Genomic DNA, 14,910 nt, shown 5'->3' on the forward strand with positions numbered 1-14,910 from the left:
GGATGTTGGGGAGCTAGATGAGACAGCTAAGACCTCAAACCACAGACCCTGCCTACAGCTCCTGCTCCGCAGAAGTTCTGGAAGCCTTATTATTTGAACAATGCTTAAGGCTTTCTGCCTTGGCAGCTGACCTTTCAATCAGTAGGTTTTTGTCACAATACTAGCAACAACTCCGTGTGAATACAATAGGATTCTGCTTGCTAGTAAGCTTTCTTCTATTTGATCTTAGTTTAAGAGGCTGTAAGTTTCCTAGGGGCATGGTGTGTGTGTGTGTGTGTGTGTGTGTGTGTGTGTGTAATTCTTTCTGATAACTACCCTTTTGTTTTAAAGATTGATAATATGCAATGCCCATTTCTCCCCCTCATTCTTTACTTTTGTTGGCAATGCTTGCTTCTTATCCTTAAAAAAGAAAGAACAACTTTGAATTTGTTTCATTAACATAATCCTTTTGCTCTTGATAAGACTTCAGGTGAAAATACAACAAGCAGACACTATCACACTGTTGTAATTTGGTCAACCACTCGGGTACTATCAATATCCACCATTTCTACACACTCAATTTCCTCCCGGTTTTCAGGATTTTTCTTCTCTTTCCTTTTTTTCTTAGAGGGTGGCAGGAAAGTCAGTATCACAGGTAAAATGGCAAAGCAGTGAAAGAAGGTGACAAATGCTATTAAAAACAAGCACCTGAACAGTGTACAGGTCAGATTTGAAGGCACAGCTGCGAGAGGAATCAGACCAACGATATAGCAGAGGTAACTCTGTAAAATAGCTACCCCGTGCACTTCCAGGGCATTCTTTACCCATTTAGTTCTTGTGAAATCCTTGCCCAGAACAAATGTGGATAACAGTGGAGCACAATTGTCAATCGTGTAGTTAATTCCATAAATTAAGCAGAGCACAGAAATGCAGTCCAGTTCTACTTTCCATAATGTCATGAAGCCTATAACTCCAAACTCTACGGACACAACCGTCAGAGTGAGCCAGACATTGATCAGAGAATCTGCCACCAGGAATGCCGAGAAGACGAGCAGGAACAAAGCACTGATGCAGGAGTTGTGCAGGGGGGCCCCCAGAGAGGAGGCATATCGATCCATGTACACAAAGGACGGATTGAAGACGATGAACTTCACCTTGGAGGTGACAGAAAGTCTCCTCAGGGTCTCCAGGAGATCATAGAGTTCTTCTCTGTTCGTTTCCATGGTCTTGGCCACCAAGAACATTCTGGAGGCCACGACATCAACCTCATCATTGTACTTTTTAGAGAAGATAATGTCCTCTTGAAAATGTGAAAATTGGGGGGCTTTCAGGAAGGAATTCCTCAACATGTCTGTGAAATTTTTCTTAGGCAAGCCAGTGGACACGTTGAGTTTGCGAAGGTAATTTAAGTAGCTCTCAAACCAGGATATCCGCACAAACCCCTTGGTGTATTCTAACACGTCCTCTTGGACACTAGTGTTCCAGTACTCTATGGACTCGTAGATGTAAAATCCAATCACCGGACTGTAGTTGCTAAAGTACTTTTGCTGGGCAGTAGTGTACTCAATGGTTTGTGTCGCTGTTGCTACGATGTTACTAAGGTCTGACCCTTCACTGACCTGCAGATAGCCCATTAAGGCAAAGGAAATATAAATAAGGTAAAAGAGAACTACAAAAGGCTTGACATAGGTGTTGGTTATCCAGTCACAGTAGTAGCGTTTGAGGAAACATACCAGTAAGTGACTCTCGTAAGTGTTCGCTTCCTCGCCGTCAGCTGTGTCCTCGCTGAATCTGGCTGTCAGGAGAAACCTGTACCATGCCGGCTTCTCCTGCAGTGCCTCGGGCTTTGGGACTTTTCTACAGAAGATACTATGCTGGTAATTGTTTTCTATGTAGCCAGTGAATACCAGGCTGGAGCCGTAAAACGAGAGTACATAGAGGTAGTTGAAGAAGATTGCAATACAGGAATTGCAGCAGAAAATCCTGGCTGCCTCAATGTTCGTGAAAGGGCTGGCCCCTATGCCAAAGGTGACCAGGTACATGGCAGTGGTGAGAGAAAAGGAGAGCATGGAGTCTGCATAGACGGCTGCAGTTCTCTCTTTAACATGTTGGTCTTCTCTAGTCTTCCTCCAGGAGGAGAGCATTTCAAAAGTCCCATATAATCCATGACCTGGGAGGGGGCAGAAAAAGACCAGAATCAAATGTTTAAAAGACAGATCTCTTTAAAGAGGGGAGCCCGCTTGGGCGTGGGCAACTGTTGGGTCACAGGAAATAGAACCCGCCCTGGTGGTGACAGGTTTGTGAGTGCCAGTGACTTCTCCCGTAGGGAGAGAGACTCTTGTTTTGCTGAATCATAAATGTTAATGGATAGCGAAAGGGCAGATAGAGGAGCGAAGACATCCGTGCTCCTCTCTGGCTTAATGGTGCTGGGTGGCCCTTTGCCTAGAGACAGCTGAGTCTGTGTCCCCGAGGGGTTACAAGCGTGGCTAGTTTAGACTTGGTGCAGTTTGCAGAGTATTTCTCTTTTACTTGGTGGAACACTCCAGAGAAGATGCCTGGCCACTAATCATTTTGCTTGTCGTCCCACAGGTCTGGCTGGAGGTCAGCACAGAGGAAGGGAGTGGGCAGACAGTTCTGAGTTACTATCCCATGACCTCATCTGAGCTGGGCCAAGGGAGTGGCTTTAGGGAGAAAGAGGCGCGGTACTTAATTTCAGCCCTGACAGGAAAACCTCAATCACGGCCTCTTTTCTTCCCCTGTCCCCTCAAGTATTGGTGCAGGAAGCAATAAATCTGAGACACGGGGAAGAAAAATAAATAAGTAGGAACAAGTTTGAGTGAACAGGACAGTTCGAAGAAGGAACAAGATTCATAGGAACTCTCCCTGCAACTGGTGAAAGTTAAAATTCACGTCGAAGGTTTTTGGCAGGCATTTTGTCTTCAGGGATGTGTTTGACCAATTTTGGTTGTTCATAGGTCAAGCAGGCAGTGACTCTGTGGGCCTCTCTGCACTCTCTGACAGTGACCTCTGCGGGAGGAAGCCAGGCCTTTCACCTCTTTCCTCAACTCTTAGCACCTCTGCCTCCTTGGTTGGTTTTCCAGCAACACCGGAATGGCGGCTCTACAGCAAGGATACATGTTTTGACTCCATTCTCCTGCCTGACACCACATCCTCTCCCGCCTCTCCTGGTCAGAACCAGACACTTCCCAGATGGGCCTCCGTGGGTTTCCAGGTCATTATAACAATGCCACACCCACCGAAGCGACCCGTGGTAACTTTCAACAACCCCTTGGCCCTGAGATCGAGAGATCGAATTTTCTGCTCCTGCGCCCTGGCATATTTGATCCCATTATGGAGGAGAATAAAATCTTTACCCTGTGGTACAATAATCTCATTTTTAAAAAGGACTTTCAAATCTCCAGCCAAGCGTAATGCTGCGTGAAGTGAGTCCCTGTTATCTTGTGTGGACAATAATGGAACACATGTCTCCCCTTGTGCCCAGGCCGGGGTTTACATCCTTCTTGTCAGGTGTCGGCCTCAAACCCGAATGCCCATTTCATGGTCATGCTATAGGCCTGTTTCCTCAGAGGGATTTGGCATTTATCTTAATTTACTAGGCATCATTTTACAGCCACTTTTAGAAGTCAGGTCAAGACTGTCAATTTGATAACTAGCACCGTGGCCCCTATTAAATTGGAGGCACCTAAACTCCCCAGCCATGAAGTAAAAAGTGCACTCGTTGATTGGCATCCTGCTGTTAATTATGTTTTAGATAGTTAACAGCTAGTCTGGGGCGGGGGGACTATTTAAGTCTGTTTCCACTGTGTTCTCAGGAAGAAGGCTCAACCAACCTTTGATTAAAAGTAATTGATCCCTTGGCAATGAGGGTAAAGAGAGGATTATACCTCTGAGGGCACCTGCACCCTGGGCAAACAATATTGATCATTTCATCTGAGGCGTGCAGAATACATCTGGGTGGGCATAACACCTTGAGCATTTCACTGAAGATGGCACATGGGACTTTAAAACAGTATTTACTTGCCAGAAACAAACAAAACAATGTTTTAAAACAGGGCTTCTGTACTGAGTCATTAATATGGTAAGAAAATAAGGATGTACATAGCAGGATTAGAATTAGTCATATAGTAGAATTTCAATGGAATATGTTCCCTAGTCCTCTTTTTTTAATCGGCGTGATGTTTTATAATGACATTATCTGACCCTGACTCTTGTTGGAAAATACAATAAAAATCCATGTTTTACTTTGCTATTGAATAATGATGGAAGCTAATAGGGAAGAGTCACTTGAATCAACAGAGCTGTTCGGTAGAAAGAGCGAGGTTGGAGGGGCCTGCATGAAATCGATCAAACTCAAGGAAAGGTGGCAGGAGGCTGTGAGGCTTTCTGAAGGCTTGGGGGTTGGGAGAAAGAGTGGTGATGGGATAGGAGTGAAGAGGAAATTCTCGGGAGGATTTCACAGACACTGACTCCTCCAGGTTTCCCTCCAGCCAGCTCTGACTTCATCTGTCACAGTACTACAGAAATTGCCAGTGGAAATCAAAGAAGGGCAGGGAACAAAGATTTTGGTCCATTCTGTTCCGCTTCCTCTCTCAGCAGGTGCTTCCTCTCCTGAGTGCCACTATCATCCATCACTCTCGTAACTTTGGGGCTGGGTACAGCAAAGAGGACTCTGGGGTCAAACCTTACAGGTGCAGATAAATAGTCACTGCTAGTGGACTGACATTGATTTTCAGAAGTTTGGCTTTTAATTCCCCATTTAAAAAAGTGCTTTCAAAGCTAATTTATTGCTGTCTGCTTTTCATTCTGGTTTTAAATTTTCTCTATGAAGTTGGAGCTCGTAGCGTCTCTATAAAATCTGACCGCGAGGCCTGTGTCGCTGGCACAGAGCATCACTTTACCATTTTCTGTCTCTAGTTTTCTGAGGCTGTTCACAAGGACTCCCCGACCGCAGTGCTCATTTGGGGAGCTACTTAAACACCACATTCCTACCAGATTTAGCCCTCGGTGACCAGAGGCCTTAGGGTGGTAAAAAGTGCCAGGAGGGGCAGGTCTCATAGAAAAAGACTGGACTATAGTGAGGATGCTGGGAACTGGCTAATACCCCAGGGCGGTTCCTCTCTTACAACCGCAGTATTGAAGAGCTGCCAAAGGGAACTGTTAAAACACACAAACTCTGAAGATAAAGAGGCTTGTAAAGCAGTCACTGATCTTTTAAAAGCACATTCACGCTGTTTGTTTCTGTCTTGGTTCATTGCATGTCTGTGTTGTCACATGCCTATGACCACACGTGTCTCAGTTGAGGCACAGACACAGGTCCGAGTTCTAATTATTCATGAGTGAATGCTCCGAGGCCATGTGGGCTTGGAGCCAGGTCCCGGGGTAAGGACAGTGGAGGTCTTCACCAATGTTCAGATATAATTTGTTCCACCAGGAGTGCGGTTTAAAGTTTATTAGCAGTAGACTTTGTCTTTATTAGCACACAACTTTGGGGTTGTCATCTGGTAAAATCAAATACCAAAGGACTGAGGCTAATCATTTTTCTTTTTTTTCAAAGACTTATATCTTTGCCTGCATTTAACTTGCAGGCTTTGTAGTCAAGGAAGAGAAAAAGCAGCTCAGATGATAAATAACACTGATGGTGGAAAAACCTCCAAGGGTGAACCCTCCAGTCATTTAGGATGAGTCTCTGGAACATTCACTCTCACCCACACCCTTTCCTGGGGCCTAACCTAAGCCGTCAGGGTTGTTTATAATCCACTAAGGCAGGAATCCACAAACGAATAGTTGGGAGTTAACCTAACTTTACCCACTAAGTATGCTTCTGGAAACTTGGGTGATTTGTTTATTTTCTTTTGTCCATGAATAATCACAGGCAAATTGATTTACTTTGTACGTCTGGATTTTGTACGGCATATTTTTCTTCAGGCTCAGATTCTCCTATCTTCCCCCCCCACACAGCTGTAGCATGGTGGCTATGCCTCTGGGTTTTCCTCTTAGTCCTTTCCATTCTAGCAGGGTCTCCTCGCCCTGAGTGCCGAAAATTAAGGAATGGCTGGAAAGATGAAGAGGTGAAATGGAGTGGCTTGCTGATGTGTGATCTTTCAGTTTCTTTTTTTTAATTTAAGATTTATTTATTTATTTATACAAGCACTGGGTACAGTCAGAAGCGCGGGAGGGTGAGAGAATTCACCAGAGCCAGAGCGGGGAGCAGAGCAGGCAGAAGGACCGAAGTACACTGCTGAGGGGAGCAGCGGGCGCAGCAGGAGAGGTCTGTGCGCCATGTGGGACCCTCGCTGGCGGCTGGGGATCGAACCAGCGCTGTAGAGGCTGCGGGCAGCTTCACAGCCCAGCGCTCAACTGCTGTGCCACCAGGGAGGCCCTGATCTTTCAGTTTCAATGTGAAAACATAAAATGTTAGGAAACAATGAAGCTGTAAAGTGTGCCTGGGCAGAGCCAGATTTCATACATGGTAATAAAATTTCAACATTCTTCTAAAAAAATCCATACAGAAGAATGAGCATGTGGACATAACCTGCTGAAAACATTTTACTCTTTGACGAGCTTCACTAAGTAGCTCATGTTTATAGAATATTTTTCTTCCAATTACATCCACATAAATTCATGATTTTTGTGGGGTTTTTTTTGGAGAAGAAATTTAAAGTGTATATGCGTCCGGGTTTGAGTAATAGCTATTTTCAGGGAGAAGTTCATTAATTGGGTAACATTTACACTTTGCCAGTTATAAACATTTACTTTCTATGCTGGATTGTTTGGTTTACCACTGCCTGTTCTGTGTCATAGTTAAGAGCGAGAGTAAAGGTGTACTTGGCTTACGCTGACATGGATGCTTACATGAGGGGGGATATACACACCTTATTCTTACTACCAGAGGCAAGTCACACTGTGGTAATTCTAATCACAGCATTGGGTTTTAATCTGAGAAATGATTTTCCTTCACCAGAGAGCTGCAAATAAAAGCCCAGGAAATGAATTTGCTAATATTGCTTCCTTATTTAAAGATAAGGTATTTAGATACTGTGAGTATGTATACTTTATAAAATCAGTGTCTACAAATGTGGCCTCTAACCATGCTATGGTGGTTGTAGAACATCTTTTCATAGGAAAGATATGCAGTATAGAAATATGTGTATATGGCATATCCTATTAAAATATATTTTATACATTTACATAGAATGTGTGAATATATACTCTACATGAAGCAATATTTACAACACAATAGATGTTATAAACATAAAATATATATATGCATGAGCTTACTGCATAATATATATTAGATGATACATATATAGCTGGTGCTATATATATATTATGCACACAGATATCACACACTCACAAAATGAATCACAGGCTGATGTGAAATTTACTGATGAAGAAGAGAAATATAAATGCTGCTATACTAGTTGGTGCCAAGAAGGGGCTAGAATCCGCCTTTTAGGTTCTGCCTACATTTTGGTTCTTGTCTGGTGAAGCACCTAGATGACATACAGGATCCCCTTAACAGTGACTGTGAATCTGCTTGTGTTGGGAGCTTTTGTAGACCCACGTGGTCAAGACCATCTGTCCCCATCAGTGACTTTCTGTGGTGTTAGTCCAAATGTAACACCAGACTGGGTGTTCTCCTCATGGTGCATTTTTACCAGCTCAGTGTCCTGACGTTGCCTCCTGTGGCCCAATCTTTGTGAAATCTGTTGCTCCCCCATTCCCTAGACTAGATGGCTAGAGCACCCAGAGGGTACCGAGGAAGAGAAGCACCCCTGTATTCCTCTGCCTGAGTTCTGCCTTCCTGGACCTGCACCCCCCTTCTTGTTCTTGATGTCTTTTGTGGCTAAAAATATAACAACACAACTTGTTTTGTTCCATCTCCCCGAACCTGTTTCTTCCTATCCATGTAGAACATAGGAATAAAAGAGTGAGAACTAGCCACAAAACTAGATTATACCATCTCCTTGTAAATTAGTCCTATGATGTCCATTAAAAAAGATTCAAGAAACAAAATTTGAGACTATTATGTGGAATTACTCTCATTTTCAATCAGATACATACAAAAATGTGAGTATCAAAACCCATATAAACCATTTTCTTCTAGAAACTACTGAACCTATTAGTGATTTATATCTAAGCAGAGTATTTCCACAGTATTCTAATACATTTCTACTCTATTACTTAAGATTGTCATACGTTGCAAATAATGGACTTCTACCATAACATTAGATTGAAACATAAGAAACTACTCTTTTTGCAGTTCAAAAATGATCAGATATTGGTACCAATTTTGTAAGTCAAAAAGGGTTGGATATTAGCAATTTCCTGTGGTTTGAACTTTGTTCTTATCTGACTGATCTTTCTCTCATGTTTCTTATGACTTTAGGAATATACCAGAATACTCACCAGGGAAGCATAATCTTTCAGGTTTGTTCAGTTTAGAGCAAAAAATAATTAAGAGTTCCAATTTCTCAGTATAATTAAATCCCAAGCACAAGAACTTTTACCTGTTTGTAAAAATGAGCTCTATACACTGCATCATATTCCAAGTAGCTGCAAATGAGAACACATTCCTAGAGAACTGAACCTGATCTTCTGGTTCCTGTTACATACACTATAGACAACAAACATCCCTGCTATCATTCTCCTCCTAGCACTTATCCACACCTTTTCTTCCTTTCCTGTCTTTGGATTTAAGTGGCCTGGCTGGATAATTCAGAAGGAAGAAGGTGCCCTGAGTGTGGCATTTGACCTCAGAATCCCAAACATTTTGAAAGGACTCAGATGGACAAAAACAGCTCATCGAATCTTTACAGATTTTGTATCTTGATAAAATGCAGAGCATTTTATAGATTACTATAGAGAAACGAATGTCTAATCTAGCCCTCACCACGGCTTCAGCTCTCCCCTTCTAGCTGTACAGAACATCCATGAAGCAACAAAACCTTTCAAATGAAGAAGGAAGCAAACCTTCCTTCTGTTCCCTTTTATAATCCCCTACATTCCATTCCTTTTCTGTAGAAATATTAAGCCTGTAAAGAGAGCTTCCACATAGAAAACCGGTGCCAGTTTCTTAAATTATACCCACTTGGAGGATAGTGGTGTAAATCCTCATCCTTTAAAGGAAATTCCATAACAGATTTAAATGACGAGTGTCACATGTTTTCAAATACCTTACTACCTGATAGCAGTATCATTTGGAAGGAAAGGATACTGCTTTATACATAAGGAGTATGGATGAAATAAACCCTTCTTCAAATTATAGTGATTTGAAAAATGTCAATGAGCTTTTATAATCCTGTAAACCTTTAAGGATCTCAGCTCTAAATAAATGTATCTGACTCATATGGACAGGGGTTTTGGCAGAAGTGGGATTGTCTAATATGCATGACATTGATTAAAAACATTGTAAGTCATGATGTGTCTATACTTACATCATTGCCAAAATGATTCATCTGTGTAGGATATAGTCTTATTGCCAGAGATGTCACGTATCGTCTTGGCTAGAAATACAAAATCATATCCCCTTATGGTGAACTCTCAGAATTTATCCAGATTCTTTCCTGTTCTGGAATTTTGTCAGATTAATACTGCTTGACACACGTGGTCTTAAAATTTTCCATTCTAAATCTACTGCCATTTTGGCATTTGGCTGGATCTGGCCTAATGTGACCAGCATCACACTGAGAATGTTTAATTTCTTGAATTTTAAATCCATATTGTTTATTATATTATAGACCTATTGTTAATCAGGAAAGGTCTGTATTCCAGGCTTTTTCTAAGATACTTTTCCTTATAAACGAGATTGTACATTTTAAAATTTTATTTAATATTGTATTTAATGAGTAATCAAAATCTTTAAACATGCCTATTTTTGGTTATGGACAGACAAATTTAAAAACTGGACAGCTGAGGGCCTCCCTGGTGGCGCAGCAGGTTGAGCGCTGCGCTGTGAAGCTGTCCGCAGCCTCTGCAGTGCAGGTTCAATTCCCGGCCGGCCAGGGAGCAACCCACATGGCGCAGCAGACCTCTCCTGCCTCACCCGCTGCTCCCCTCAGCAGTGTTTTCGGCCTGTCTGCCTGCTCTGTTTCCCGCTCTGTCTCTGGTGAATCCTCTCACCCTCCCGTGCCTCTGACTGTACCCCAGTTCTTGTATAAATAAATACATCTTTAAAAAATGATATATCCTCAAAAAAAGCAAACCAAAACTGGACAGCTGATTGGCCCATGGTGCAAAACCCTTCGCACCATATCTCTTCTTGGTCATTGAACTATTTATTGGCTCTTAGGAATGGTGATCAAAAAAAATAAGCCCAAATTAAACATTGGCCCTGAATGTCACATTTATAGACATGCTCTTGCTTATATTTCATTTTACAATCAAACTCAGAGAACGAGGAGTTTTATCTGAGAAGTACAGAAAGAAGGGCAGCCATCCTAAATGCAGGCACTGTTGGCATTCCCAGCATAGGGAGCGCCCGTGACACGGTGCTAGGCATTTATTGAGACTGGGTCTTAGCTACTAAAACACGTGGCTTCTTTTTATGATGTGACTAAGTAATTTGACATCCCTTTGGGCTGAAAATGTACAGAAAGGTTACACACTGATTGTCAGCAGGGAAAACTGTCATCAAATCAATACATGGAACATTCCTCACAAATTGCAAACCAGGGGTGCTGGGCACCAGCAGCGCTGGGTCTCTTTCACCACAAATGCCAGGTTTGTCTGAATTGAACTGACATGAAGGTCTGCGATACCTGTTTCTGAGGGTGTGGGCACGACTATTTCTGGATTTGCTTTTTCAAGACACTGCCCTGTGAACAGCATTCTTCTCTGCACCAATACTTTCTGGCATATTCCTTTTGGAATTTTAAGAATTTAAAAATATTATCATTTATATTACCTAATATAATTAGTCTTAAGATATATTAAATAATTTCATGTTAGTAAAATTGATGTTTTGTGAAACTGACATATTTTGAATATTAGTATTTTACTTCAAAATGAATAAGCTTTCCATAGTGTAATTTTATTTTACTAATTCAGTTAGTTTTTACCAAGTTGTAAATAGTGCAACATACTTCGAGCTCTCTACTTCACCTTACGAACCTTGCTGTCTGTCTTCAGTTCTCCACCTTTCTTCCTTGTTTATATTCCTCCCACCAACATAATCACAACAAAAACCTCTATATTTTTAAAATGAAAAGCTAAAAAAAATAGGCAAGCATGTGACTAATCATGAGCAAGGCATCTTAATTTAAACCTTGAGTCAAGCCTCTGAGGAAGCTGCTACCCAGTCCTACTCACTCTTCAGGAGGCCGCCCTGGATTCCACAGTCGACCCACATTGGGGTCGGGGTTATTTTAAAGAGGCAAATTATGCTGCCTTTTTAACTAATTGAATTCAGGAGGAAGTACAGCAGCCTCCTTCTCTGTTGTTTGCCAGTGATGAGTAAACTGATCTGGTAAATTCTCAGCTTTCTCAGTCTCCACACTGCGCCCCACTTCTTTACAAATGCTACTAGTCTATGTTTAGTGCCTAGGTCTAGATTCCCACAGGCCACAGAGCATCAAGGCAGCATGGGATTCCTGGCTTTGCTGCCTCGGTTATGATTATTGAATTTAACCATAACACGACTGAGATTTCCCAAGGAAATTCTTTTCTTTTCTGCTAGCCCAAAACAGGGCATAAGGGCATATTAATGAATCAGCCATAGCTCTTTCCCCGTCGGTGAAAGATGCCACTTCATTTGTCATATCAGTCTCTGATTCCAAATGACATTTTAATTTTGCTAAGTGAATTGACGAGAAGTTGCCACAGAAAAGGGAAAAAGCTAAGTGTTTGAATCTGTGGCCCATAAGAACCCTGCTGTCAGCCTCGCTGGGCCTGCCATCTTCGATACTCTCAGATGGACAGAGCAGCTGATGTCACATTATGACCACTGAGCTTTCATGTTGACCACGAGCTCTAGCAGGAAATTCCCACAGCTCCCAAGAGAGAACAAACAGGGGTCCTCAAGCTGTCATTTTAAAGCATTCTCCTGAGTTCATAGCAAGGGAAAAAAAAGAGTTACCTTCCTTTTTTGTGTCTCAGTTGCCACTTTCAAAGTTCTTGAATATCTATCATGGCCTGGTGTGTGGTGCTCACATCTGCTCTCATGGTGGGGGCAGTGAGGAGTGTTGAGGGAAGCAGATAGTCAGTGCCCAGTCCATTTGCCCTCCTAGCTGTCATTCTTGAGCTCACTGAAGGCTTCTTGCTACAAACACTGGTTCCCTGAGGGGCTTCTGGCACTGCGGGTGTGTATCTGGTCATCTCTGGGAAGTGCTGGGGCGCTAAAGACCCCGGGAGCACCCTCGATGAGTCACACATAGGGTTTCTAGGTATACAGCCCAGGTTCTATCTTCCTCACCTCTCAAGGAGGGCCCCCCCTCTCTGAGGTCTCCCGAAGGTCCCCAGTAAGTCTGAACTAAGGGGCCTATGGCAGTCACCTGCTCATTCACATCCTGTGTCACGTCCTCACTCCCATGCCAGGGCTTCACGGATTCACCTCCCGAATAAACTACTTGTATCTAAATCCTTATCTCAGGGCCAGCTTCTGGGGAAGAAGCCCGGCCTGGGACACTGGAACACAAAGAAGATTCCTCTCTGCTAAATGCCCCCCCCCATGCTACTTCACAGGGAAGCAGGGCTGGGCCCCAGGCTTTGGGACTTCTGGCACATTCACCAGGTCAGGTTGCTTCTCGCTGACAACCAGCACCTGACACACTGGGTCCCAGGACTTCTGGGCAAGAGACACTCTAAATGAAACAAAATTGTTAGAGGACTACTCCTGGCCTTTTAGGAACCCAGTCACCACCAGAGCAGGAAGGAACAGAAAAATGAAGGATAGTAATTACCTAGCATGACGAAAGGGACTCCCAGGAAGGTGGAATTGTATTTCCCACCAGTGAGATTGATGATCCCGGCCGCGGTGAGTGTGGCCAGGCTTATGGTCACCAACCCGAGCAGGCCGAGCCAGGGTTTGCTGCGGACGCAGTCCTGCATGGAGCAGCAGAGGATGGCCATGGTGACCACCAGGATCAGGCTGGTGACCAGATAACGTTCGGATACGCGACTGGTCTTCTGGAAATCTTCCCTCAGTGAAGAGGACGTATAAGGGTAGATTTTGACTTTGCTGTTGGATTTCTGGAACAGTCGGACAGTGTCACAGAAGCTGGACTCCCACCTCTCGGCCACCATGTCATTGAGACTGTTGATTGACTGCAGGTAGTAGGTGAGCTGGACAGCTTCTGCGGATTTCACTCGGTCCTTGCTGTGCACGGTGACACCGCCAAGCTGGTGCCCGTTGTACACTGCCCTCCCGTCCTTTAGGTGAGTGATCGGGTAGGTGATGGCAAAATTGGTCCGGTTGGTAGCCCGAGCATTCTTTAGCTCCTCCAGAACATGCACTATGTCATCCACGATGCAAGTCTTATCATTATTCAGGATACATATGTGAGCGAATGTGTAATTAAAACCAGGCCTTGGGACCTGGATCTTGGTCACAGCAGCATGCAACTACGAGGAAAAAATGAAAGTTAGTGTTTATTATCAAAAATAAGACGTTAATACATAACATTTGCTGCGTGGGTTCAAATATCTCCATGTTGGGGAGGGCAGGGAGTCACTCATACCGTCTCTAAGCTAAAGAGTTCAAATGAAATGCGATGATAACCTTAGCGTAGAAATACGTAGTAAGGATGCAGAACACACACTTGACTGGTGCTCCTCACAGTGTGGTCCCTGGACCAGCAGCATCAGTACAACCTGGGAGCGTGTCAGAAATGAACATTCTCAGGTCCTACCTCCGATCTCAATCAGAATCTCTGCGGTGGGACCTGGGGAATCTGGATTTCAACCAACCTTCCAGAGGATTCGGATATAGTTCACCTTTGAGAAGAATCATGCTGGCTGAAAACACCAGCATGATTTCCAGTGTTGTTCTTTATTTGTGACTCAGTTGGTCTATAGATGTCTGAAAAATCTTACACACGTCCAGCATTCAGTCTCCCCTCTGGAAAATGTAATGTGAAAAGTGAACTACGGTGCAATTCCAAAGTCACACATCCTCTCTGGACCCACCCCTTGATGCTGATTTGTGGGGCAGCTCAATGACGTCCTACTTCAATCACTTGGTGCCATAAATGAGGTTCTGCTTGAGGGCCCTCGTATTCTTGGGCTTTCCTTGTCTGCTTACATGGGAAGCAGGCTGTTACTGCAAGAACCTGACTAGGAATGCACGGGAATCTCGCTAAAGGAGCACAGTGGGATGTATTCAACATACCTCTCCCCAGTCAAAGTTGGCTTGGCTGGGGTCTGCACGCCTGTGATGGAAGTGCGCATGGGGACGGAGGCACTTACTTAGCAGCCCCCTCTACAGGCCAGGTGCAGCATCGCTCCATTCTCACAAACTATGAAGTAGGTACAAGTACTAGCCTCGTTTTACAGACGAGGAAACCAAAACACAAGAATCCAAGTTGCTGGCTCAAGGCTACACACACAGAAAGAGAGAGCTGGCCTCGCTCAGGCAGTCTGGTTTCAGAACCTGTGCTCTTAGCCCCTCATTGTACACGTCTAGATTGGCAATGGCAGCAGCTGAACGAAGGTTCTTGCCAGTGCTGCATTCCTGGATTTGTGCTTTCATTGTCCCACCCTTAAAAAGTCAGAACTGTTCAAGTTCTGATACGTAGGAGTGTGTGTAATCTACAATCTGAGAAAGCAAGGACTTCTCTCTGTAAAATGTGACCAGTCTGCGAAACGAGACCAGGGAGCTAAGTAAATGAGCGCATCCTGGCCTCGCCTGGACTGGGGGCCTGTCCTGAGCAGAGCTCGCTGTCACCACGATTCTGATGAATGGAGCAGAATGTG

The 14,910-nt window shown here is 43.8% G+C and overlaps 1 protein-coding gene across 1 annotated transcript in view; it reads right to left on the minus strand.

Annotated features, from left to right (window-relative positions):
• Positions 1-310: 310 nt before the first annotated feature.
• The window catches only part of PTCHD1 (patched domain containing 1), a 47,834-nt gene continuing 33,234 nt past the window's right edge, over positions 311-14,910 (minus strand). Inside the window, exons 2-3 of the mRNA XM_037511699.2 lie at positions 12,900-13,560; positions 311-2,149 (exon numbers count right to left, since the gene is read on the minus strand). Coding sequence (XP_037367596.2) covers positions 495-2,149; positions 12,900-13,560 — 2,316 coding nt within the window. The 3' untranslated portion in view covers positions 311-494. The remainder of the gene's footprint in view (positions 2,150-12,899; positions 13,561-14,910) is intronic.

This window comes from Talpa occidentalis, unplaced genomic scaffold, assembly GCF_014898055.3.
Source record: "Talpa occidentalis isolate TD23 unplaced genomic scaffold, MPIMG_talOcc4v2.1 talOcc4.15, whole genome shotgun sequence".
Classification (NCBI taxonomy): domain Eukaryota; kingdom Metazoa; phylum Chordata; class Mammalia; order Eulipotyphla; family Talpidae; genus Talpa; species Talpa occidentalis.